Raw genomic sequence first — 26,535 nt, forward strand, 5'->3', positions numbered from 1 at the left:
CCACTGGCGGTTCAAGTTTCTGCGCCGGGAGGACGCGGCCTCGGCCAATCCCAGGGCTACAGGGCGCTTTTAAAATGCAGGTACGGCTGCAAGGAGGGGGAAGGTGGGAAAGGTAGGGCAGGGCTTCCCTTAAAGGAGACGCGCGGAAATGGTCGCCCAGCCCCTTCCTGGGCCCGCGTGCCCCGCCCGGCCTCCCCCGCCCCAAATAAACAAATACCCAAGATCCGAAGGACAGCTCCCCTTCTCCCTCCCGGGGGCACCAGAGTCCAGCTTAGTGTGAGGTACGACGGACAATAAGACTCTGACACGGGGGTCGCTCTCCCCGGCGGCAGAGCGGCTCTTTGTCCCCTTCCCTGCCCCCGGCTCCTCCGCCCCCATTTCCACCCCCGTCCCCTGCCGGAGCGCGCCGAGGTTGCGGCGTTCCATTCCAGCCCCGGGTTGCGCACCGGGAAGGCCATGCCCTCGCCAACCGTCCCGGAGCACGGTCCGTACCCTCTTCCCTGCCAGGAGGGGGCGAGGGCGCCGGGGACATGCACCGTTCCCCCGCCAACCCGACCGCTCGTCCCGGAATTCGGGAGAGAATCTGTGATTCACGACGTGGAGACCACTGGGGAAGGTGGAAGATGGTCTCCCACTGGGGTCTTAACTGTGGGGGCGCCGAGTCGGCGGCGAAAAGCCTTCCCCACCGCAGCCTGGCCCGGCACCCGGGTCCTCCCACTGTCTGTGTGAGTCCGTCTCGTTTATCCTCGCGTCCCTGAAGTGCATTTACTGCGCGTCTGCTGCCAGCCGGCCAGAGGTGGGCGTCCCTCCCCCGGGACCCGCAACGAGATAAAATCCGCGCACTCGACCGTGAGCGCCACGGCCTGACGCGCGCGCCCGCGCAACAGCTGATGTCCCCATTTACAGCTGTTCAGCCATTCATTGGACAACTGTGTACAGCCCCTACTGTAAGCCAGGCCTCTTCTAGACCACTGGGGGATTCTGTAGCGGACAACGGCAGAGGCCACTGCCCTCTGGCGGGGGGGGGGACTTTGCACCCTGCGGGGAGGAGGGGAGAGGAGATAATAAATAAACTAGATAGCTATGAGTCTGTAATAAGTGCTGTGCAGGGGATTAAGACAAGCTGATGTCACAGAAAGTGATTATCAGTTACTTTAGATCCCGTGGTCTGGGAGGACCTCTGAGGAGGTGCATCTAAGCTGATATCTGAGTGACACGAAGGACAAAGATAAGGGGGAAGGGCACTCCAGGTGAAGGGAACAGCTAGTGCAGAGGCCCAAGTGTTGGCCTGTTAGTGGCCTATTCAAAGAAGGCCAGTGGGGCTGGGAGGGGGCTCGGGAAGAAGAGTGAGAGATGAGGTCAGAGGGGCCAGATCATCCATGATTCTAAGGCAGCTGGGAAAGCAGTGGGGAGTTAGCAGGATGCAATATGACCTGATTTGCCCTTTAAGAGACTCACTCTGGCCCATGTGTGGCGAAGGGATGGGGGTGGGGGGCGTTGCAGAGAGGTCCAGATTCAGGACCTCATTCCCCACCCTTCTCCCTCTCTCTCCATATAGATGTTCAGGGAGAGGATGTGCCAGGCAGAGCATAGCTTTGAGGGTCAAGCTCCAGGGTAGCTGAGGTTCCCCCAGGCAGGTGAGCCTGCTGGGGGTCACCCTCCCCACTGGGGCACTGTGCTTCGAGGACCCAGCCCAGGGCATCTGAGTTTGAGTTTGAGGAGAAAAAGGGTTCCAGCTCCCGCTTGGGAAGGGTACAGGTAGGTCTTCCTTACGCCAAAAGGCCAACCAGATTAAATAGCTCACTGGAGGCTCTCCCCAGAACAAAGCCTGAGCTGGGAGAGTGAGGGGTGAGCACAGGACACATGGGCTCACTAGGGAAATTGCTGAGATGGTTAACACTGCTTGTGGGAACCGCCACCCCAACTTTGTGTGTGGCCCCAGGTGGTTCCCATGGCCTGCATCTCTGCCCTCTGATCCTGCAGAGCTAGCAGCTTCAGCTGAACTCTCCAAGAGAAAAAAAAAAAAAGCCTCCATCTAGACGGGGCTTGCTTGCATCATCTACAGACTGTGGGACCATGGGTCCCCCTCACCAAGACTCAGGAGAGCATCCCTAACATCCCCCTGGTGCAGCAAAGACAAGGTGCTAGAGATGAGGCTCCTGGGTGGGTGGTCCCAGGGACAGTCTTTGCTCTCCGCACCGTGGCTGGACAGGCTGGGGCAGAGCAGGTTAGACGGCAGGAGATTGAGAGGGTCCAGAGCTAAAAAAGGGTCCTGAAGCAAGGGGAACCGTCTAAGCCAGAGCCCCCTCCCTAAGGGTCCTGCAAGAGGTGCCAAGCCCCCTCGAACACTCACCATCCAACAGACCCTGTACCCCGAGCCAGGATCTGAAATGTCAAGTGTCTTTGCTGTTTTAGCTCTGCTTTGTCATGAAATCCGTAAAACCAAATCATGGACCTCTAATACAGTAATTCTCTACATGCCCAGTAAAAGTAGTTGTGGGTCTTTTAAAAGATAAAGATGTACCACCACTCCCCAATTGTTTTTCTTCTGAATCTCCAGGACTGTGTGTGTCCATTTAAAGCCACACAAATGTTTTTGAGAGCCAGTACACTAATACATAGTAGACAAAATAATTCCCGATCGCGGTGTCTGTGAACCTGGGAAATGGTGAGAGCACACTGGCAGTAAGCAGACTGTCTCCTCACTGGGAGGGGATGGGGCTTTCTTATCTCCTCTGTGGCTGGGGCCCTGAACAGAGACCTCAGAGCAGCCATTATTTGCTGTTTGCTGAGTGAATGTGTGACCCTTCAGTACGTGACCAATTGAGTCTGAGCCCCTCATTTTGAAGATGAGGAAACTGAGCCCCAGAAGGGAAATGACTTGCCCAAGGTCACTTTCATTCACTCATTTCCTGAACACACAAGCATAATTGGTTAAGTATTTATGCATAAATTCATATGTGTATGTGCAATCCCATATGCATTGTGCACGCGTTGTGAGTACCACAGAAGAGCCGGGCAAAACACATCATTGTGGGAGCATCCTAAGGCAGTGGGAGCAGCTTCCTGGAGGAGGTGACCCCCTGGTGAATCTTGCAGAGTGAGTAGGAGTTTATCAGATTGTAGATGGGGAAGGTGAGGGTTGGGATAATCCAGGTGGAGGGAACAGCAAAGCCAAGGCCTAGAGGTGAGCAATGGTGAGGGGTTTGTGTAGACACAACCACGCCTTATTGCCGGAACATACAGGAAAGGCAGAGAACAGCGGGGAATAGTCACAGGGGAGGTGTGGCCCCTCCCTGGGGCTCTGATAGTTAACACCAGCAACAACAGCAATAATAATAACTAGCACCTCCTACCACTTACCCAGCACCCAGTGGGTGCCAGGGATTCTAAACCAGCCCTCACGTGATGATCAGAATGGTGGTGTCATTAGCTCTTCAGGATTTAACGTGGATTCCCGTTGGCTGGGTTGTTTGTCTCCACGAAGCTCAGACCACTGTGTGTGAACTTATGGGCAGTGTTCAGAGGCTGCTGGATGCTCAAGGGCTCTGGTGTGGCCAGTGGAGGTTTGCGTGGTGGCTGACTATTTCTGCAGGTCAGCAAGGTAGTGGCAGCTGACCAGGTCTGGGGCTGGGCTCTGGGGTTTCTTCCCTGCACCCCACCTCAGGGAGGATCCTGAACAGGGGAAGTCACCATGCACAGCTGAGGGGCTATGATGAAAAATCAGGGCTCATGGAAAAGCAAGTGTAATTATTATTAATAAAGGATAGTGTTGGTTCAGCACTTTTTTTTTTTTTGCCACGTGACTTGCGGGATCTCAGTTCCCCGACCAGGGATTGAACCCCAGGGCCACAGCAGTGAAAGCCCAGAATCCTAACCACTAGGCTACCAGGGAACTCGCAGCTGAGCACTTTTTATGTATCTACCCAGCACCGTGCTAAGGCTTTACAAGGATTGTCTCATTGAGCCCTCGCTGCAGTCCTGTGAGTTAGGAGCCTCTATCCCCATTTTACAGAGGGGCAAACTGAGGCTCATAGGTTAAGTCACTTGTCCAAAGTCACATAGCAAGCAAGTGAATGAGCTGGGATTGAAACCCACGACCATCTCAGCCCAAGAGTGCACCTTACCCCATAGACTACAGCCTCCTCTACTACAATTGCTCTGTGACATCCCTTTCACTGTGACTCTGGTTCTACAATGTGGAGGCCTACGCTGTGCCCAGACCATGTCCATCACCCAGCTTCCTCCTACTTTAGCCTTCCACATTGTCACCAAGCCAGAGAGACTCCCTGAGCCTCTGGATGGACCACTTGGAAGAGCTTTCCAGCTCTTCCTGCTGACAGATCAATCACTGCATGTTGTTAGCTCCATCTCACAGCTCCTCTCTCACCAACTTGCTGGTGACCCTAGGCCAGTTCCTTAACCTCTCTGAGCCACAGTTTTCTCATACGAGCCTTCCTCCACAAGGGCCAGTGTCAAGCAGCTAGCAGGGCTCTTGCCCAGCTCTGGAGAGATGCACGTGCCTCCCTTCCCTGCGCGTTCTCCCCACCCTCTGGATCAGGACAGTCTTCCCATAATGTACATTGAAATTGCACCCGTTTTCCAGATGCAAACCCTGAGGTACATTGAAACAAGGGCTGTCCAGGAAGCCTAGTGCTTGCCCCTGGCAAACGGGGCTACAAAGGATGCCGGCTCTAGCCCTGGGCTGCCACCAGCTTTCTTCTGGGATGGGCGCAGCATGGAATATAGGGTTTAGTGATGAAGTGTCTCAACTCCCACATTTTTAGGTGGGGAAACTGCACTGATGCTGGGGCCACCAGTAGGCAAGTTTGCAGGGATGTCGACCCCCTGGAGGGCAGCACTCGGCGGCCTGGGGGGATGGTGGACTCGTTCACTCACACCATTACCCAATGGTCAGGCCCTGTTCTGGGGATCAGGAAGTCAGTGATGCATAGGATGGTTGCCTGGAACTGCTGATGTCACAGGCAAAAGCCTCAAGGTTAACCTGAGGGCAGTGGGAACCACAGAAGAGTATAGAGCAAAGAGAAAACTGGCAGACTTTTGTTTGATAGCAGGTGACAGGAGGTGTGAGGGGAAGAATGGATCAGAGAGGGTCCGCTGAGGCCAGGAGACAGGCAGGAGGCTGTAGAGCCAGGCTGGCCAGAGGCCAGGGCAGAGGTGGGGGAAAGGTGCCTTTAGGGACCAATGGTGGGGGGGGCGGGTGTCAGCATCTGCGTCCCTCCTCCCCGTCTCTCCCTTCCCAGCTGGAGCCGCCGAAATACCCTCCTCCCCTTTCAACTGCTGACATCCACTCAGACCATTGCCCCGAGGAGCAGGGCAGGGAGGGATGCTCAGTCACGGGGAAACTGAGTCAGGGGAGCTCTCTGCAGGACCAGCTCCCACCTCAGCGCACTTAGAAACGCTATTCTTATTATGAGCGATTTCCTGTCACAGCAAACCGCAGAGCAGCAGGTGCCGGAGCCCGGCTGCCCGGCTTAAGGAATCACCACTTTCGCCGGCCCCTGGAGCCCCTCCTGGTCACCTGGGCAGCCCACCTGACCCCAGGGTAAGCACGATCCTGAATGCTGCGTTGCTTATTCCTGTGCTTTCACAATACTGTATTTCTCCCTTCTAATATACTGCTTAATTTTGCATGCGTCTGAACTTTATTTGAATGGTATTATACTTCGTGTGTTCTTTGGCAACAAGCTTTTAAGTCCTGTATTATTATGTTGATATATGTAACTGTGGTTCATTTATCTGTGCGGCTGGCTGTATAAAGAGGTTTCTCAGCCTCAGCATGTTGACAATTTGGACTGGAGAAGTCTTTATTGTCGGGGCCGGCAGGGGCCGGTCCCTCAGCACTGCGGAATGTTTACCAGCATCTCTGGCCTTCACCAGTTAGATGGAAGTGGCACCCCTGCCCCTATGGTTGTGAAAACCAAAAATGTCTCCAATCTTACAACATGATACAGATGAACTTATTTACAAAATAGAAACAGACTCACAGACTTAGGAAACAAATTTTTGGTTACCAAAGAGGAAAGCCGGGAGTGGGGGGAGGGATAATTTAGGAATTTGGGATTAACAGATACATACTGCTATATATAAAATAGATAATCAACAAGGACCTACCGTATAGTACAGGGAACTAGACTCAATATTCTGTAATGACCTAAATGGGAAAAGAATCTGAAAAAGAATAGATATATGTATATGTATAACTGAACCTCTTTGCTGTACACCTGAAACTAACACAACATTGTAAATCAACTATACCCCAATATAAAATAAAAATTAATAAACAAACCCAAAAATGTCTCCAGACCTTGCCAAATGGCCCCTGGGGGCAAAATCTCCCCCGCTGAGAACTCTGCCATCTAATTTCCATTGCATGAATACATTACCTTTACTTTTCTCCTGTTGAAGGACATTTGTTTCTAGTTTTTTTGCTGTAACCAGCAATGCTGCCATGGACATCCCCGTACATGGGTCCTGATGCTCAGGAGCACAAGCTTCTCTGGGGTCTGTACCCTCACGGCTTTCAGAGCACAGGAGAAACCCAGGTCAAATTTTATATTCGAGGCACCCAGTATATTAAGGGAGAAAAAAAAAGAAGAAACAGTATAGCAGCCTTGCCTACCATGACTTCTTTGAAATGTTTATTTTATCAAATTGCCGCTTTTGGGGCTTCCCTGGTGGCGCAGTGGTTGGGGGTCCGCCTGCCGATGCAGGGGACGCGGGTTCGTGCCGTGGTCTGGGAAGATCCCACATGCCGCGGAGCGGCTGGGCCCGTGAGCCATGGCCGCTGAGCCTGCGCGTCTGGAGCCTGTGCTCCACATCGGGAGAGGCCACAACACACATGCACAAATACAATGCTACAAGACTTATGCTACTTGTCAGATATGCAGGGTTTACTCCAGGTGATAAGTTCCAGACCCCAGACACATGGTCTTTGAGGCCAGCTGTGTATCTCTGTGACTGCCGGCATCGCTGTGCTGGGAAGCGTGAAGCCCAGGCGGGCGGGCCCACCTGTGATGGGTGGTTTTCATCTGCCTCCCCACAGCTGCACTGTCCTTGAGGACAAAGCCCCCTCTTCTCCAGGGCCCTCAGGGGCCTGGGCCCCGTGGTGTTCCATGGGTGTCTGCAGCTGCGCCATCTGCATGAGACACCCCCGTGCTACGCCCATCCAGCCCCTACAGCCTCCAGATGCCTTGCACCCCAGGCCTTGGAGGCTGCCCTTGGCCCAGTATCTACAGCCAGCAACGCTGCCCCTCCCGGCCCTGCCCTCTGCAGACACCGGAGACCAGCCTCCCCCAGTGCCTGAATGTTTTATGCCCTGATGGTGGAAGAAGTCGGTGACGACCTTAATTGTTAATGTGGCTGCCCGACCGCAGCACCAGCCTTCCCCGCCCTCTCTGTCTGCCCCTCCTGTTTGATATAGCAACAGCAGTAACAGTAATTCCTCCTGTGACCTGCTCTGGGCGAGGCTGGGCTGAAGTCAAGTTGTCCCCCCAGCCCCCAGTTGAGCCCACAGCTGAGCAGAGAAGCTGTGACATGAATAACTTTAAAACTGGACCATCAGGTTCACCTTTTTGTTCGTCGCTGCTCCCTGGTGCCCTCCCAGCAGAGAGCCTGGGGACTTAGTGAGTGCTTGTGGAATAAATGAACGGTACAGGGGGAAGCTGGGTTAAGTAGAAAAGCCCTGGAGTTAGAATCTGTGTCTCTGACTTGATATTTCCTAGCAGGGTAGCCCTGGGGAGTCCTGCCCTTCTCTGAGCCTCTGGATCTTACCTGGAAATGGAATCATTCCAAGCCTCCTCCTGGGGTAGAAAGATACTCAAATGCACAAGAAAAGGTAGGCCTGAACCACAAGCCACACAATGAGGCAGGTGGGGTGCTGGTCTGCTAGGGGAAGGCCTGGGAATGCCCCAGAGCCCAGCCTGAGACTCTGAGACCCTAAGAGAAGAGTTGAGCCTTCTTTCCAGAACAGGCTCAGCACCCCCAAGACCCAATACCAGGACACACCTTTGCAACGAAGAATCACATCTTAGCATCCTAAGCGCTCAGAGCCCCTGTAAACAAGTCAGTGTCCTAAGGAGGCAGCTAGTCAGGCTAACTCTGAACAAGGCCAGTGGGTCAGCGCAGTGGTTCTCAGCTCTGGGCTTTGGTTAGAATCACCTAAAAGCTGGTAAAATGCAGACGCTCAGACCCCACCCCAGATCCGTTCCATCAGAATATCTGGAGGATGGGAGTCCATCAGGCAGGGCTGAGAAGTGCTGGGTTAGATGAAGCTCTTGTTCATTGGCAGCAGGTTTCCCTAGGAGCCACTCTCTACAGTATCTCCAAAAACTAGAAGACTATGGAACAATGCATTCGAGATTCTGAAGGAAAATTATTTCAGTATCCGGTCAATTAAGTATGAGGGTAGAGTATGACAGGCTCAGATTAAAAAAATAAAAATTACCTCTCAGACATTCTTTCTCTAAACTTAGGAATTAAATAAAGAAACGAGACGACCCAAATTCAGGAAATGGGGAATCCCAAAGTGATGGTATAGGGAAGTGGGACAGGGAGGGCTTCAGGGCTAGAAGCAGTCAGTGCAGATTGGAACAGGGAGGGAGGGCTCCAGGAGGATCTGGCCAAGAAGGAGAACACAACTCATGGAGTCCCTGGGGCCTTGGCTGTCTTGAGAAGAACATTAGAGCTCTGTCAGAGAGTCTGGTGGTGAAATAGTGACAAGCACAAAGAAAACCAAGCAAGTCAAAATAAGGAGGCAACTAATAATCACCAGGGAAACCCAGAAGTCCTACAAGGAAGGAAATACAGTCATAGGACATATCGTGGCTCTGTTGGCCATAGTGTTTAAATAGTATAATATGTAAACAACATTGATTTAACCAAAAAATTGCGATACAGTTATACTAGGAGGGTGGGGGAAGGGGTGGCATGTGTGAGGGTGGGCGCATGAGTAGACTAAACCTTCCTGGTCCCTAAGAGAAAGGCAGTGGTACTACCTAAACTGGAGAGTCAAGAGCAGCGTAAGTGCGTTGTTTTCAAATGTGGAGAAAAGTCACAGAAGAATCGAAAGTAGTTGCTTCTGGGAAGCAGGAATCAGGGACGGAGCCATGAGGCAAGGGATTGTTTTTTGGGTTTTTTTCTTGTAAGTTTTATAACCGCATTTGATTTTTGAAACTCTGTGCGTGTGTTTTGGTTTTTTTTATTTTTATTTTTGGCCGTGTTGGGTCTTCGTTGCTGTGCGCGGGCTTTCTCTAGTTGTGGCGAACAGGGGCTACTCTTCGTTGCGGTGCGTGGGCTTCTGATCCCGGTGGCTTCTCTCGTTGTGGAGCATGGGCTCTAGAAGCGCGGGCTTCAGTAGTTGTGGCACACGGGCTCAGTAGTCGTGGCTCACGGGCTTAGCTGCTTCACGTCATGTGAGATCTTCCCAGACCAGGGCTTGAACCCGTGTCCCCTGCATTGGCAGGCGGATTCTTAACCACCGTGCCACCAGGGAAGCCCCTGTGCACGTGTTTTTAAATCAATACATTTTTTAAAAGCTTGGCATTGGACTTCTCGTTAGAAACCCTGGAAGCTAGAAGATCACAGAGCAATCAGTTGCCTTAAAAGTCTGAGGGAAAAGGATTTCCTGCCTGGATTCTAGGCCCACAGAGAGCCATGTATGAGACTGGAATCTAAACATTTTCGGAAATGCAAGGTCGTCATGAAAAGGAAAAAAATGAACTGCTGTGCACCTCTCAGGAAGCTTTGGAAGCACATGCTCCTCTAGATGCTGAGAGTAGACCAGGGCACAGGAGGGCTCCCCAGGAGGGCGGGTTCTTTCCTGGGGGGAGCAGGGGGAGGGTCAGGCCCAGTCCCCAAAGCAGGGGGTGGATGGCTCAGCCGGGAAGAGCCCAGGCCCGGAGGGGCTAGATAAGATATCCAAATGCCTGGGCGTTTGACCATCCTACCACTAGGTTAGAGTGGAGCAGATAGAAAATGTAAGAAGAGACACATAAAGACCTAAGAAGTATTTTTGTTGTTTGGTTTGTTTTGGCTGCACCACACGGCTTGTGGGATCTTAGTTCCCCAACCAGGGATCGAACCCCTGCCCCCCTGCAGTGGAAGCGAGGAGGCCTAAACACTGGACCGCCAGGGAATTCCCAAGTTTGTTTTTTTTTTTAAAGCGCATTAACGCCAGGACATAAACAAACAAAGCTCCACCATAAAAGGAACCACTAGGTACTTTCTTTTTTTTTTAAATAAATTTATTTATGTTTGGCTGTGTTGGGTCTTCGTTGCTGCGCGCAGGCTTTCTCTAGTTGTGGCGAGCGGGGGCTACTCTTCGTTATGGTGCGCGGGCTTCTCATTGCAGTGGCTTCTCTTGTTGCAGAGCACGGGCTCTAGGAGTGAGGGCTTCGGGAGTTGTGGCACGTGGGCTCAGTAGCTGTGGCTCGTGGGCTCTAGGGCGCAGGCTCAGTAGTTGTGGCGCACGGGCTTAGTTGCTCCACGGCATGTGGGACCTTCCCGGACCAGGGCTCGAGCCCGTGTCCCCTGCATCGGCAGGCGGATTCTTAACCACTGCGCCACCAGGGAAGCCCTACTAGGTACTTTCACAGGTAACATTTACAGAATAATAATAAAACCCTGGACCACTGGTCAACTAAGAATTGGGTAGAGCCTTTGAGGGGATGCTGAGGGAGTGGGAGCTGAAGCCTTGTCTGTCACGACCGGAAGGAATTCTAGAAACGTCTAGAATTGAAAAATCAAGAAATAGGCACGAGAGCATCTTACTGAGAAACATGGAGACCAAAACCAGAAGGAACAACTAAATGTGGAAACAGGTGGTTCTGGGGAGTGGGGAAGGGGAGGAAGGGCCAGGGAAATATTTCATTTCCTTCTGAACCTTTTCATGTTATTTGATATTTTTTTAACCTAAGTTCATACATTGTTTTGTTTGCAATATAAAAATAATTAATCTGGGCTTCCCTGGTGGCGCAGTGGTTGAGAGTCCACCTGCCGATGCAGGGGACACGGGTCCGTGCCCCGGTCCGGGAAGATCCCACATGCCGCGGAGCGGCTGGGCCCATGAGCCATGGCCACTGAGCCTGCGCGTCTGGAGCCTGTGCTCCACAATGGGAGAGGCCACAACAGGGAAAGACCCGCGTACCACAAAAAATAATAATAATAAATAATAATAAAACCTACATCCGGGCCAGGGTGTGTTAAACAAGAGAGGAGGACCAACAAGGACCTACTGTCTAGCACACAGGGAACTCTGCTCAATATTATGCAACAACCTAAATGGGAAAAGAATTTGAAAAAGAATAGATGCGTGTATATGTATAACTGAATCACTCTGCTGTACACCTGAAACTAACACAACATTGTTAATCAGCTGTGCTCCAATATAAAGTGAAAAGTTAAAGAAAGAAAAAAAACGAGAGAAGAACCAGCGATGCTCCCTGACAGAAGCCCCCAGACCTGACCCTCATCAGCTACAGCCTAGGCCCCGCAGTCTCGCCCGTTGGCGGCCGGCCCAGCCTAATCCACCCCGACATTCTTCACGGCCATTTCCAGTTTACAAAGCATTCTCTGGGCAGCTTCCTCCTCCCATCCTCCCAGCAAGCCTGCGAGGTGAGCGGGAATTATTACGCCCATTCGTGCCCACAGAAGCTGAGGTTCTGTGTGTATCTGGGGGTCTGTAAGAGGTCCCTGCCGTGGCAGGTGCACCTGCTACAAAGGCCGGTGGAAGACCCATTGAAGAGCCAGGGAGAGGCAGCCTCACTGGAATGTCAGGGCTGGAGTCAGCCCTCCTGGGCTGGAGGCGCTCAGCAGGGAGGCTGCAAACTCTTCACTCGACTCTACAGTTTATCTTTCCTAATATGTAGTCACACACGCCACCCCCAGTGTCCGATGGAAGGAGCATTTCGCCCAGAAGTGGGGGGTGTCCTGTCGAGGGGGTACCACCAGCTGCCAAAGAGGAAGGGCTGGCATCAGCTGGGACTGCACTTAGATGCGGCGTCCTGGGGGCTGTGAGAGAGCTGGCAGGGCAGTGGACAGGCACCTCCACGCGGAAGGTGCAGCCTACAGGGGCAGGGGTGGCTCCAGGGGTCTCCATGCTTCTGAGATGGGCTCCGAGTCATGCTTATTGCTGACGAGTTTGCCGTTGTCCAATCTATCTAGGTTTGTAGCCCCAAACTCTTAAGATTCAAAAGGGCCCCTCGGGGGAGTGCCCCGGTGGTCCTGTGGTTAAGACTCCACGTTTCCATTTCAGGGGACATGGTTCCATCCCTGGTCGGGGAACTAAGGTCCCTCATGGAGCATGGCATGGCAAAAAAGAAAAAACAAAATAAAACAAAACAAAAATGCCCCTTGAGCATACGCAATGGCTCAGGACCACCAACCTGGTCCAGTCCCTCCAGTGAACACACGGAGATACCGAGAGTTATTTGGAAGAAAGAGACTCATCCATCCAAGGAGTGGGACACCCTCATCCTCCCTGGACTCTGCACCTAGATCTTCCTGGTTGCCTGGAGAGGCACACCCAGCCCGGCTTTATAATTGCCTCTATAGCCTCATGCCTTTTAAACCCACTCGGGGGACTTCCCTGGTGGCCCAGTGGTTAAGACTCCATCTTCCATTCAGGGGGCACTGGTTCGATCCCTGGTTGGGGAACTAATATCCTGCATGCTGCACGGTGTGGCCAAAGTTTTTTTAAAATAAAAAAATATAAAAAATAAACCCACTAGGACCCGAAGCTCCGGACCTGCATGTACAACCACCTCCCTAATGTCCCCTTAGCCTTGTTCCCTCAGCTGAAAAGCTAACAACCCCAGGCCTTTGCCTGGCCTTTCCTTCTCTCTGGAAGATTCTTGGGAATTCAGCCCAGCTGCTTCCCTCAGGAACCTCCCTCCACGGGGCCCCTCCCAATGCTTGGACCAGGTTGGGTACAGAGCAGGGGCTCAGAAACCCCCAGGAACACCCCTGGCTCTTGGGGGCCCAGGTAGGAAAGGAATGGGAAGGGGGGCGGCATTCCCCCTTCTGGAGCCTGACACACCCTGGTGCGCAGGGCTGGCCATGCTCTCATGAGAGCCTCCCTCCTCCCCTCCGCTGACTGAAACTGAGCCCGGCCGGGCAGTGGGGAGCAGGGAGAAGACCCCCGCAGAAACATCACACCAGCCTTCCCACACTCCTTGGCACTGGATGTCCTCAAACCAGCCTGTGTGGCCTGGGTGCAACGCACAGCTGTAAATTCCCCTGGTGGTGATAGGACGGGGTTGGGGAGAGGAAGAGGGACACATAGCCTGTATAAGTGGTGACAGCAGCTCACAGAGCCCTGTATCCCACTGGGACCATCGTATCCATAATCTCACTAGCCCTCCCAGCATCCCACGGGTAGGCCCGGTGCTAGGCCCATTTCACAGATGCAAAAACTAAGACTTACCAAGGTTTAAATAAATGCATTGCTGAAGTTGCAATTTTAGCTGTGAGCAGGGTTTCCCACACCTGCCTGGTGATAAGAATCACGTGGGACACTTGTCACCCAGACCCCTTCCCTGGAGATTCTGATCCACCACCTCTGGGTAAAGCCTGGAGTTGGTCTGTCTGATGGGTCCAGGCTGGGGATGGGGCCATCAGGAATCGCAGGGTGACTGATCCAGGACCTCCAAGAACCACCCCCCAATTCACCCAGTTTCACAACTGGGTGTGATATTTAAACAGCAGAGGTGCTTAGCTGCTCCCCCACTGCTGGACACGAGTTTATTTCCAGGGCTGAACTATTATAAATAACTCCCGTGGGGACGTGTTTGTGCATAGCTTGGTTTTCCTGTCGGATTGTTTCCTTGGGATGAGTTCCCAGAAGTGGGATTCCTGAGCGGAAGGATGGATGTTTTCCCGCTCCTATCCACACCCCTGATCTAGTCTAGCGCCGGGACGAGGATCCGGCCTTTCTCTGGCTTCAAGGAGGGGCAGCCAGCAAGTCCCCCTTGGCACTTCCGGAGGAAAATGACAGATCTGGCCCTTTCCTGTAAGAGCTAATTACCGGCTTGATGCGTTCACGGCTGTCAGAGCAACGAGGGCCCAGGTGACTCAATGCCATCTTTCTGGGGCCCGCCCGGATTGGTCCTCCAGCAGGTGATGGATTTTCTCCGTGGAGGTCACAGGAAGCGAGAAAACCATCCCTCACCTCCCTGGGGAGGTAGATCTGTCAGCAGCTTTGGGAGAGGCCAGAAAGAAGGCCTGGAAACCCAGTGGGCTGATCATTCCTTGTCTTTTCAGACAGCGAAGGGCTTCTGGCCCCTGGCCCCTCTGACCTGCCTGAGGTGGGGGCCACGCCTCCAGTGCCCATCTATGGGACACTCTGGCCCACCCCTATGGGAACACCTCTAATAGGAGCTGGGGGAGTCAGCCCTACGAGGCCAGCCTCTCAGTGTCCATGGTCCTACAGAGCCTGGCACTAGTGTGCTCACTTCTACCACCACCCACTATGAATTCTTTGAAGGCAGGCTGGTGTCTGCTGTGTTTCCGACTCCAGGAAGTGAGCGTTCTGTCCCTGGAGGTGCACAAGCTAAGGCAGCATGGACCATCTCTCGGAGGCTTAGCGGTTGTACTGGCTGGGTAGAAGGGTCTTCCTGGGCTGAGTGCCCAGCCTACGCCACTGCTTGTCCAATACTTACTCTTCTCTGGAGGTTATACCCACTTTACAGCTGCAGAAACTGAGGCACAGGGGCTAAATCGGCTTGCCTGGTGATCTGAGGATGGCTGACTCATTCACGACTCATCACTGTTTACTGAGCACCTGCTGTGCGCCAGGCTGCCTTGCTTCCTGAGTCTCCCCTTGACCAGTTTTCCCAGCCATTGTCTGTATTTCATCACAGGCACAGTTAGCCACCGTCCATCCACTCCCACAGGAAAGGAGTTAACTCCTCTCGCCTTGCCCCAGAGCTTCCATTCATCCGGCAGTGGCCCTCTTTGGTCTCAGGGCAGCAGGGATGGCTGTTCCTGGGTGGGACTGAGGGCTTATGTGGGTTAGGCCAACCCCAGCTGTTGTGAGGGGGTAGGGGAGCTTTACAGGCATCGCTGGGGATGCCTTTCCCGGAGCCAGGCCGTTGGCCGCCTCCTCTGAAGGACCCTCCCAGGGCCAGGACACCTGATGGTACAGGACATCCTTCCGGGGCCCACAGACCACAGGAAGTTTATAAAGAACCTTCTGTGGGCAGGCCCAGGAAACAGGTCTCCCCATCTCAGCCACAGGAGATGCCCATTTTTCAGACAATTTGGGGGGGAAATAGCCTCACCAATACCATGTCAGTCTGTGCATACAACCTTTTGTGCCTCAAGGCAGGTTATTCTGGCTCTCCTTGTTCAATTCCATTCTGTTGGTTTCAGTCCCTTGTTTCACCTGCTGAGGTTCCTGGAAGTGCTGTGTTCTCATGGGGCGTTGTCATTTGCACATCTGATAAGCCTCTCGTGGCTCCGTGCAGATGCTGGATGGAAGTGAACAGAGCTGAAGGCAGAGACCTATGGCCCATCTTTAGAGACCCTCATATCAGATTGCACTGATGTACAAGGTAAACTTTGTCCCTACGTCACTCTGTCCAGGGAGTTATGATTTCCCTCCTAACTGCTCTGCTCTCCAGCTTACATTTTCCATTCCACCAAAAGGACAACATAAAGAGCTTGTCCCCTAAACACACTCTCATCTGTCACACCTCCATGCCTTGGGCCACAGTGTTCCCTTTGTCCCTTTGATGTCCTGTCCCTCCTCCTCACCTGGCTGACTCCCACGCCAGGACACAGGTTTGTAAAGTCCGTCTCCACACCCCACTCCCAACCCATCAGGTTCCCACAGGCCCCTGGCTTCTCTGGTCGTGGCTTCCAAGCACAGTGCTGGCCCTGTCTGCCCAGCCCCCCACTTACACCCTGGGGTTCCCGGGGTTCCCAAAGCCCAGGCAGGACCCGGCACCTGAAGCGGAAGCTCTGTACTGTTGAAAGAGCCCAGGCTCGGGGCCAGCTGGGCTTAGGCAAATGGTTGAACCTCTCTGAGCCTCAGTTTCCTCGTTTGTCCAATGAGGACGCTCACCGGGTCAAGGCTTGGTGAGGATCACAGATCATGTGGACAAAATGCTCAGCGTGGGGCAGGCTCTCTGTGTCCATCGGCTGAATGAGCCAGGTGCCACGGTCCCTGTCATCAAGTTCACGGTCTGGCTGGGGCTAGAGAAGGGGACAGAGAGTCATGCCTTAAATGAGACTAATGTGCTATGGGAGCTGCCGGGAGGAGCAGTGATTCCAGTGAGAAGCTAGGAAGGCTTCATGGTAGAGGAGTTGCATGTGCTGGGCCTGAAAGGGGGCTCCCCATTTCTGTAGGCAGCAGAGTTGGGGAAGAACATTCTAGCCTTCCTGGGTGTGCTGTTTCCTACAGAGCTGCCAGCACTGGCTTTTATCATTTTAATGATGTACGGCTGTGTGTGTGTGTGTGTGTGTGTGTGTGTGTGTGTGTGTGTGTGTGTGTGATTTAATAGGGATGAATGGTGTTGGAGCAGCCTTATTCTGTATTTCTTTGAATGCCTGTTTCCCTTCGAGGCTGGCTCTGAGAACCACGATTCCCAAAGGTATGTATGAGCCCAGGGAAATCCTTCTCTATTATCTCAAGATTGTGGAATGAGCTCAGCTCAGGAGAATTTGGGTGATTTTTAGAAGTGGTGCTTTTGAGATGATGATAACCCCGCTTGGCAGGGGAGGAGGGCAGGACCCTGGCAGCACCAGCCTCCCTGGGGCCGCTCACGAAAAGCCTTTCCTAGAGGCCTCCTGGCCTGACACAGCATGCCGCCGCCTCGAATTCCACCATCCCTCACGTTCCTTCTTTTTTTTTTAATTTTTTTAATTTTTTAAATTTTTTTAACATCTTTATTGGGGTATAATTGCTTTACAATGTTGTGTTAGCTTCTGCTTTATAACAAAGTGAATCAGTTATACATATACATATGTTCCCATATCTCTTCCCTCTTGCATCTTCCTCCCCCTCACCCTCCCTATCCCACCTCTCCAGGCGGTCATAAAGACATTCCTTCTTAAGACAAGGGTTTCTACTAAAATGTAAATATTTTGTCTGGGAGAGGGAACACTTTGCTTTATTACCGACGGAAAGGAAGTTGGAAACTAACTTTTATTAAGCACCTACTAAGTGCTTTATTATCAAGGGAAAGGAAGATGGAAACTTACTGTTAATGAGCATCCGCTCCGTGAGCTGGGCACCCCTGCACTGCCTTCAAGTCTACGAGGCAGCCTGGCAAGGCGGGGGAGTTACCCATGCCTGCACGCGAGGCGAGGGGATGGGATCTCGGAAGGACAAGGGCTTAGCGGAGCTGAGCCGGAATTCGAGCCCAGACCTAACTCTCCACCTTGCTCTGTTCTCAACACCCAGCTGTTCCTCTTTCTTCTTGGCAGGGGGGCTCCCTGGAGCGTGAGATGAGACAATGCAAGGGTCCTGGGGGCTCCCCGACCCGGGTTCCAGGGCAGCCCTGCCCTCCACCAGCTGTGTGGCCTAAACAGTCGCTTCACCTCTTGGATTTCACCTCACCTGTGGATAGGGTAGCAACAGTGCCTACCCCAAGGGGGGCTGTTGTGGCAACCGGAGACGTGCAAAGCCGGTGACACGGTGTCTGGGCAAAAGGGCTCAGTAAAGGACAAGTCTGGTCTCCTTATCCACTTATACAGGATGAGGCATTTATAGCCCCAGCTCCCGACCTGGGGACACCCTGCCCCTTCTCTGACCCTGGTAGTGGCAGAAGTGGGACCTGGCTTCTCCTCCCCCATGTCCCTATCCTGGGATCCGAAGAGAGAAGGCTGGTGGCAGCTGGAGCAGCTGGCCTGTAAGCGTGAGTTTTTTCACGGCACTGGTGGCCTCTGTAAGCTACCCAACTCCCTTCTCGCTCCCGTGTTCATGCAACTGTGATCTGTGTCCCTTTTTCTTTCCCCCAGGAGCCTAGTTCACTACACAGAGGAGGCCAAATTCGGAATCCCTGCTTGAACTACTGGCCTTGGGTCCGTCTCTAAGATCCGAAGCAAGCCCTCGGCCTCCCGTGTGCCTCAGTCACCGTATCTCTAAAATGGGCAGCCCAGGGACTTCCCTGGCTGTCCAGTGGTTAAGACTCCACGCTTCCACTGCAGGGGGCACAGGTTCAGTGCCTGGTCGGGGAAGTAAGATCCCACCTGCCTCGCGGCACAGCCGAAAAAATTAAAATAAAAATAAATAAATAAAATGGGCAGCCCATCCATTTCAAATCTGCTTAACAGAGAGGAGTCTGGAGAAAAAACTAGTCCCTGACCTAGTGAAAACTGCCTTGAGGATGAAGTGCAGAAGCCACCAGCCAAGGGGGTCTGCTGATGACGGACAGGTGCTGCAGCCCACGGAACTTGGAATTGTAGGTTCCCTGAGCTGCTGGTGGGTTCAGGCTCCACCACGTGGCAGCATCTCGGGGCCTCCTTTCCTGTGGCTGCAACACGGTCCCCACCAGGCTGGCCGGAACCCTGCCCTGGGCAGCCCGACCCCCGGGCAGCCCGTGGGAACTGACACCTCTCCACAACCTCATCCTGCTTTGCAGAGGCGGAAACTGAGGTCAGAGAGGTCACGTCACTGGCAGAAAGTCTTGCAGCCAAGGTGTGCCAGTTTGCCTGACACAGAGTCTGGTGTCCTGGCCACCACGCCAAAACTGCTTCCAAGGTTATTACCATCATCACAATAGAAGACTCATACTAGTTGTAATTATTATTATTGAGGGCAGTGCCCTCGGCAGGCAGGTCTGTGTGGCTGCGTCATTGGGACCAGGTGCCTGGTTGGTGTCCAGGGTTCGACAGAGTCCTGTCCCATCTGGCCCCAGGCCTACACTGAAGATGTGAGGCCCCATCATGCGGCCTGAGTCTGCAGGCTGGGTCAACAACATGGGGTCTCTCCCACCCTCTGGCAGATCCTGGACTCAGGCAGCCACTCAGTGCCCATCTGCTCCTGGAAGCATTTGGTGATGGATACAGCAGAGATTCATGGATGGGAACACTGAAAATTCAACCAGAGGCACCCACTGTTTCCATGAAGCAGAGTCCCCCCCAGACCTACCCCCCAGGCAAGCTAAGTATCCCTGCTCCGAAAGGCAGTACATCCTGCTGGGTAAGCACATGGTCCCTGGGCTCCAATCCTGGCACTTCTGCTTGTTCCCTGTGTGACCCTGGACAAGTGACTTCAGCTGCTGCGCTGTTTCCCCATCTGCACAACAGGGCAAAGCTCAAGGTCATTGTGAGGACCGCGGGCTGGCAGTGTGCTTGGCCTGTGCTGGTGTCCGATAAACGTTTGCACCATTATCCCTCCAGGTGGGGTCAGCTAAAGAAGGGTCTGTCTGCCCTGATGCTGGAGAAGAGGTGGGGTCACCGGGACGGGACTTGATGGTGATAGACCCTGTGGCGTGGTGGTCTCCATGTGTGGCTGGGACAGCCCTGTAGCCCCAGGGGGAATTGGCTCTGGGCTGGTGAAGCCAGAGGGCTTGCTGTCCCTGGGGGTCCAGGCCCGTGTGTTTGAGCCCCTCAGGCCCCCTGGTTCCCATGGAGCTGAGAGGCCCCGGTGGAGCCTGCCTAACAGGTTCCCTGCTTCCCTGCTCCAGCCAGGATTCCAGTTCCATCTTGTTCTGGTCTGTCCTGCATCTGGGACCAAGAGACAGGGGTAGAAACTGCTGAAGACCCATTTCCAGCCTCTGGGACACAGCCCGCCCAGCTGCCCCAGCTCTGGGCTTAGAGACCAAGTCTGCGGCCTCCGAATGGGGAACCCAGTGCCAGGGCCTGTGTCAGCCCAAAGCTGGCCCTGCAGGCTCCCAGCAGGATGGGTGCCTGGCCTGCAGGCTGCCCAGAAGGCTAGCTCACAGACACAGGGTTGAGAAAACCTGGGGCACCCAGAGGGGAGGCACCAGCGTGAGCAAAGAGGAGGAGAGGGTGGATTTGCAAGGTTCCTTCAGCAAATGGACAGCATGAAGGTGATGAGGTCCCACAGGGACCAAGGTCCCCAGGGAGTGTTGCTAAGGCAGGCTGGGGTCCCAGCACCCAGGAACAGCCGAGGGCCCAGGTGCTAAGGGGTTAGGACGGGACGGGGCAGGTGGGCAGTGGCTGTGCATGGGACAACCTCTTCCTCTCTGTCTTTGAATGAAAAAACCCAAAAAGATGGCTTAAAAACTGTTGCTCTTTTCAGGAGAGGTAAGTGGGGTCACAGGTGACCTCAGCTTCTTGCCCTTGCATTCCTGGACAAGGAGGACAGTGACAGGATGGAGGGAGAGGCAGTGCTCCTGGAAATTCAAGATGCTGAATCCCAGCCCAGGTGCCTCTCTCCCGCCAAGCAGCCTCAGGTGTTGTGTTGGTCACCTCGGGACATGCTGTGGCCACCAGCAGGAACGGGCCGCTATATGGGGCCCCCTGGTGGCCTGAGGAGTTCCTGCAGCCACGCAGGCCGGGGCTGGCTCACTCCTGGACACCCCCTGACATAGGACCGTTCTCAGGAAGCTGAACGCCTGCCAGGTGCTTTGCTGGGTGTCACCAGGGAAAGGTCACCTCCAAACAGCCCCATGAGGTAGGGGTTACCCCCACTTTATACATGTGGACACCTGGAGGGGACTGTCCTGAATCGTCAGGCTGCCGCCAGAGAACCATTGTCAGAGAAACAAGCAAGAGACAGAGTACAAATAAAAATAACATGAACATGTATTTATTTGAAAAATTAAGAGCGAGTGTGCTGGCACACACAGACTCCAGAGGATGGCACAGAACCCGGTATCACCCATGGCTTCCAGAAGGGGACCTGAGGCCTGGGCGTAGGTGGGAAGGAGCCCTTTTCACCGGTTTAGTTTTGTGCTTTCTGGTTTTTGAACTCTATAGAAATATTGCCTATACTTAAAAGTACATGAAAAGAGGCTTCCCTAGTGGCGCAGTGGTTAAGAATCTACCTGCCAATGCAGGGGACATGGGTTCGAGCCCTGGTCCGGGAAGATTCCACATGCCGCGGAGCAGCTAAGCCCATGCACCACAACTACTGAGCCTGTGCTCTAGAGCCCGTGAGCCACAACTACTGAAGCCCACGTGCCACAACTACTGAAGCCCACGTGCCACAACTACTGAAGCCTGCACGCCTAGATCCCGTGCTCTGCAACAAGAGAAGTCACCACAATAGGAAGCCCTCACACCGCCACGAAGAGTAGCCCCCGCTCAGCGCAACTGGAGAAAGCCTGCGCACAGCAACGAAAACCCAACCCAGCCAATAAATAAACAAACAAATAAATAAATAAATAAATATATATATATATATATATAAAGTACATGAAAGATCTAAACATTCATAGACTCACAGATTCAGCGACAGAAAGGAACTTGGAAGTGATCAGATTTTCCCCCTGTTATAGCAGCACTGACTTGCACGCCTCCAGCAATGGGAAGCTTACTCCTTAACGGGTCAGCTCCCAGTCTATCTATGGACAGAAACATATCTCCCTGGTTTAAACTCCCTCTCCTGGGATGACCTTTTGGGTATCAGTAGGATGTTTAGTACTGGCTGAGCATCCCCTGGAGCCATGGGTCCTGGTTTTAGCCTCCAACAAACTCAGAGTCCAGTTTCTGGAATCCCAACAACAGGTGGGATTCTGAGGCCATTGTGTACAAGCTCCCAGCCAATATAGGACTCGCCCACCACACACACAGCAGGCAGCTCTTTATAACAACAGGGAGAAGGCCCTGCTGCCCAGCTCCCCCATCCACTCACAGTACCCATAAATTCCTCTTGCTGCATCCTCTTGCCCCTCTTCCTCCTGTCCAGTGTCTACAGAAATGCCCTTGCATTGTCATGTTCTGATACGGCGCCTCTGATCGGTCTTCAGTATCTACATCCCAGAGCCTCAGTTTCCTCATCTGTAAAATGGGTTAATAGTAATGCTTGCCCTAGAAGGTTGCTGTGAGTATCAAGTAAGATGATAGTTGACGCACACTGTGGGGTGAGAGGAGCCAGAGGTGGTGATGGAGGAGATGGGTCTGCCCCACCCAGGCTGCTGCCAGTGAGTGGACAGGATGGAGCCACGGGATTTACATTATTCCAAATCCACACTATGAATATGTATATATATATATATGAATATATATACATATACACATATTTGAATGTACCTACTGATGAGGGGGAGAGGGATGGAGAGAGGTTTCCATCTGGGGTCTCAGCTCTATCCATGGCTGGGACTTGGACCCACCTGGGCAAGTCTGGCCGTGTCCAGCCAACTGATGGGTGGGCCTGACCGGATGGATGAGGAGCCTTTTAGGGGCAGGAGGGCCACACATGAGGGGCTAGGAGCACACTGGGGAAGGCAGCCACTCCAGGGAAGCCCTATAAGATGCTGCAGCCCATGACCCTGGAGGGGGAGGGGGGTGACCCAAGCCCAGCACACCTGCACCTATCAAGCCCTCTGTTGCTTCAGCTGAAGCCTCAGGGGAGCATCAGCTGCCAGGCATTGTGGGGACACCTAAGGGAGAGTCTATGCTGTCAGGCAGACCCCCCAAAGTAACTACACAGAATTATTTGCAACACATCTCAAGCCGGGGGACCCCAGAGCCATGTCACAACCAATGGAGTGTGGGCTCCTATGGCTTGAGACCTGCAGGATTGGGAGGGATGAGTCAGCCCCAGCCAGGGGCTCCCTGAGGCCAGCATTAGGGTACAGACTGTTCTGGGGGTGCCATACAGGCACTGTGGATGGGTTCTGGGCAGAGGAGGGGCAGATTTAGAAGAGACACCTGGCAACAGTTCTAAGACAGCTTTAACTTATCCCACTTAGCAAGTCCAGGGTCATCAGGTGAGGGAGGCTGTCTTCACGGACTCTTTCCAGGGGCCACTGTCCTTCCAGGAAGCAGAGGGAAGGCAGAGGAGATCAGGCAGCCTCAGCCTTCCTGTCTATAAAATGACAGCCCGGTTTCCAGCTGACATCCGCATGCTGGGATTTTCCCCAGACCTTTGATTTTGAAACAAGGGCTCTGATGTCTTTTGATTGCCGTTCCTTCCTTCCTTGCACTTCCAGGACACGATTGAACAGCCCACAGTGGGCCAGAGGAGTTAAGGTCTGTCCTAGAGCAAGGCTGCAGATCCCACTGCTGGGAGCCTGGCAGGACAGGAGCAAAGCGGGCATTTATTCCTCATGGAAACTTGGGATGAGGAAAGGAGGCTTCCCAGAAGGCAGAAGCTCTCACAGTCTGCTCCAGAAAAATCTCCCAGCCCCAGACCCCTAGGGGAAGTGTGCTCAGCATGTGGGAACACCTTCCCCAGGGCTTCTGAGCAGGAGTGAGGGTTAACCTCTATCTAGGGCTGGGAGAGGAGGTGCCCGTGCTCTAGAGATGCTGGGGGACAGGGCCATCATCTACCAGCCCCCCCTCTGGGGGTCCTTCCATTGCATTTCCCATCTAAGTCTTCTCCACTCCTCCTAGGGCGAGAATGCGATTCGTTTTTACAGATGAGGAAGTGCAGATGTGAGGGTTCTGACTTAGAGACGTATCAAGGCAACAGACTAGGAGACATGTGTGCTGGGAAAAATAAGAAGCCTTACTTCTGGGTCCTGGTTTTAGCCTCCCTGGCAGTCCAGTGGTTAAGACCGGCATTCCCAATAGAGGGGGCATGGGTTCGATCCCTGCCCGGGGAACTAAGATCCCACATGCCGCAGAGTGTGGCCAAAAAAAAAGCCTTACTTTTTTTTTTTTTTCTTTTTTTGTGTGGGCTGAGTTGCACGGCATGTGGGATCTTAGTTCCCCACCCAGGGATAGAACCTACACCCCCTGCAGCGGAAGCGCAGAGTCTTAACCACTGGACTACTGGGGAAGTCCCTATCAGGTCTTCTTCGAACAAATAAATAAACCAGGCTTTGGCTGCAGGACTTCTCAGAGCCTTTAGCATGCAGAGGTGCACACTGAATCTCTAGGAGAGTCTTGGAATGTGGTGTTTCCCAAACTCACCTGACCGTGGCACCCCACACAGCCCAGCCCCTGATAAGAGCACCCGGGACCCATACTCTACAGAACAGAGCATGGGAAATGTCAGAAGAGAACATTTAAAATCTGAAACCCCCAGAACAGCTGGGCCATCTTCCTGTGCAAATGAGAAAACTGAGGCTCAGGGAGGGATTTCTCCAAGGTCAACTTAGAAACAGAATGCAGATTTGAGCCCAGGACTGTATGGTATCCAGGCGACTTTTCTCTCGGCCTCCCACCCCTCGGCCTTCAGGTTGGTCCTCGGGCCCCTCCGATTAAAGAAAGGGTTATTTATTCCTTGACGCAGGGAGCCCGCTATCCAAGGGCTGAGCCCAATCCTGTCGGCACGGCCACCCTCTCCACACTCCCTTTCTGGCACCGGCTCCTGGGGCCATCGGGGCTCCGAGTTCAGCCTGGAGTTAATATCCCGCCCCAGCCGCCGGCCTCTCTGCACCCAGGCCACAGGCTGGAGGTGCTGCCCAAGAGGGCCAGGGCCCTGAGAATCAGCCTAGAGCACCCTTTCCTAGGAGAGGGCTGGAGTGTGGCTGGGGCTAGTTCATTAAACTGGAGGCTTCACCAAAGCCACGGGGTGCTAAGCAAGCGGCCTCTCCGCCTGATTTATCAGCAGGATAACGAGACGGGGCTGAGCGATGAGGCCACATAGCTGGCAGCCAGTCAGCGGGAGGAAACAGGCTGAGGTGACAGTCTGCTGCCTTCACCCTCAGGGCCTCCGGGAAGCATCCTGACACTGAACCCTGGGTTCAGATCCCGGCCCCGTCATTTCCTGACCCCATCGTGATTCCTTGTCATCAGCACCCCGTGCCTTAGTGTCTCCAACTGCATGTGACAGGGACCTCAGTGGCAACATGGGCTGGTGCAGGCAAGAGGGGAGGGAGGCCTTCGAGGGCTGCGAGACATCAACAAGCTTGCCCCTGAGTTCATGCTGCACCCCCAGAGACTCGGAGCATCTGGGGAGACCCAGGGATCCTGCAGGCACAGGGGTGGGGTGGAGGCGGCATGTGGGTCCGTGTGGCCCCCGCTGGCACCTGAGACCTGGCGGCACGCAGCTCACGTGTGCAGCCGTGCTGTGTGAGGCCTGCACGAGGTGGCACGGACAAAGCCCCAGCACCCACCCCTGCAGGTCTTCAATAAACGCTATTTCTGTCTTCTGGTTTTTTCTTCTTCTTCCAAGTTTAAAATTAAAAATAGATGTTTTGAAAAGAGACCAGCAGACTGGCAGGTGAGCAGGTCTTCGGGCACGGCCTGAGCTGCCTTTTGGTGACTAGCGACATAGGCAGAAGGGAGCCCTGACGGTCCGATGTGGTCCTAGCTGGCAGCTCGATGAGCGAGCACCCTGATCGTTGCGGGCGTATCACCAACACCGAGGTGAGGGGAAAGACGCAAGTCACAGGAGGAAAAGTACGCAGCACGAGCTCAGTTGTGGCAAGTTTAAGAAGATGTTAGATGATGTTCTATATTCTCTGTGGTGCCTGTACGTACCCAGCCTCAGGAGAACCCTCCCTCAGGAGCAGAGGAAAAGGCCATGAGGCTGATGTGAGGCACAGGGGGCGAGAGCCGACTAGGTCTGTATTGAGTACATACTACGTGCCAGGTACTCTTGTAACAGGCTCACCTACCGGCCCATTTAACAGATGAGTAAACTGAGACACAGAGCGGTCAAGCGGCCTGTCCACAGTCACACAGTCAGTAAGTGGCAGAGGCCACGCTCTGGATTACTAACCCACGTCGCCTCTCACACTGTGGCTCAGTGTTCCTCGTGTTTTGAGAAAAGACTTAAGATGTCTACAGCAGTTGTGGTAAAATATTAACATGGGTAAAGTCTGGTGGTGTGTCCTTGGGTGTTCTTTCTTCTGTGCTGTATAATTTCCTGTAGGTGTGAAATGTTTACAAAGCCTCTTCTGGCCCTAGGCCCTTCGCCCGGCTGTGATCCACATCACACAGGTAGTCCAGCTTGCCCGGGTGGCTGAGCAATGAACAGCTCACCTCTCCCTCCCCCCACAGTGCTCATGAGATGACGCCTAGCATATTCTCCTGCTGCGGCTGGGTGGCCTGGGCCCTGGGGAGAAAGGATTAGCCAATACCTGGGCTGCCCCATCGAGACAGGGAGGGCAAGTGGCCCCGCTGGGCAGACAGGTTGGCCCATGGCCTTTCCCATCACTCTGGGGAAGGAACTGATGGCTACGTAATTAGCGGGCGTCTGGTCGGCAGGAGCTGATGCATGGCTGGCTGCCCACACTGACCCAGTCTGGCCAGCATAGGCTTTGGGTGTTCCTCTGGCCTGTATGTCCTGGTTCTGGCATCTGGCAGTGCCCTCTGGGCTCCCGGAAATGTGGGCAATGCGCCTGGACCCTCAGGCAATCCTCAGGACCAATAGGCTGGGACCCAGAGTGGCCAGCAGTGGCCTGGTCTCACCTCCACCCTACCCCCACTCAAGAGGTAGGGAAATTGGGGCTGAGTTTGAGGCAGGGTCCTACCTAGGGTCACAAG

At 53.8% G+C, this 26,535-nt stretch overlaps 1 protein-coding gene across 1 annotated transcript in view; it reads left to right on the plus strand.

Annotated features, from left to right (window-relative positions):
* The first annotated feature begins 623 nt into the window (after positions 1 to 623).
* HHIPL1 (HHIP like 1) overlaps positions 624 to 26,535 on the plus strand; it is a 53,675-nt gene continuing 27,763 nt past the window's right edge. Inside the window, exons 1-2 of the mRNA XM_024757978.1 lie at positions 624 to 725; positions 1,559 to 1,614. Of these exons, the coding sequence (XP_024613746.1) occupies positions 624 to 725; positions 1,559 to 1,614 (158 nt within the window). The remainder of the gene's footprint in view (positions 726 to 1,558; positions 1,615 to 26,535) is intronic.

This window comes from Neophocaena asiaeorientalis, unplaced genomic scaffold, assembly GCF_003031525.2.
Source record: "Neophocaena asiaeorientalis asiaeorientalis breed wild unplaced genomic scaffold, Neophocaena_asiaeorientalis_V1.1 scaffold476, whole genome shotgun sequence".
NCBI classification, from domain to species: domain Eukaryota; kingdom Metazoa; phylum Chordata; class Mammalia; order Artiodactyla; family Phocoenidae; genus Neophocaena; species Neophocaena asiaeorientalis.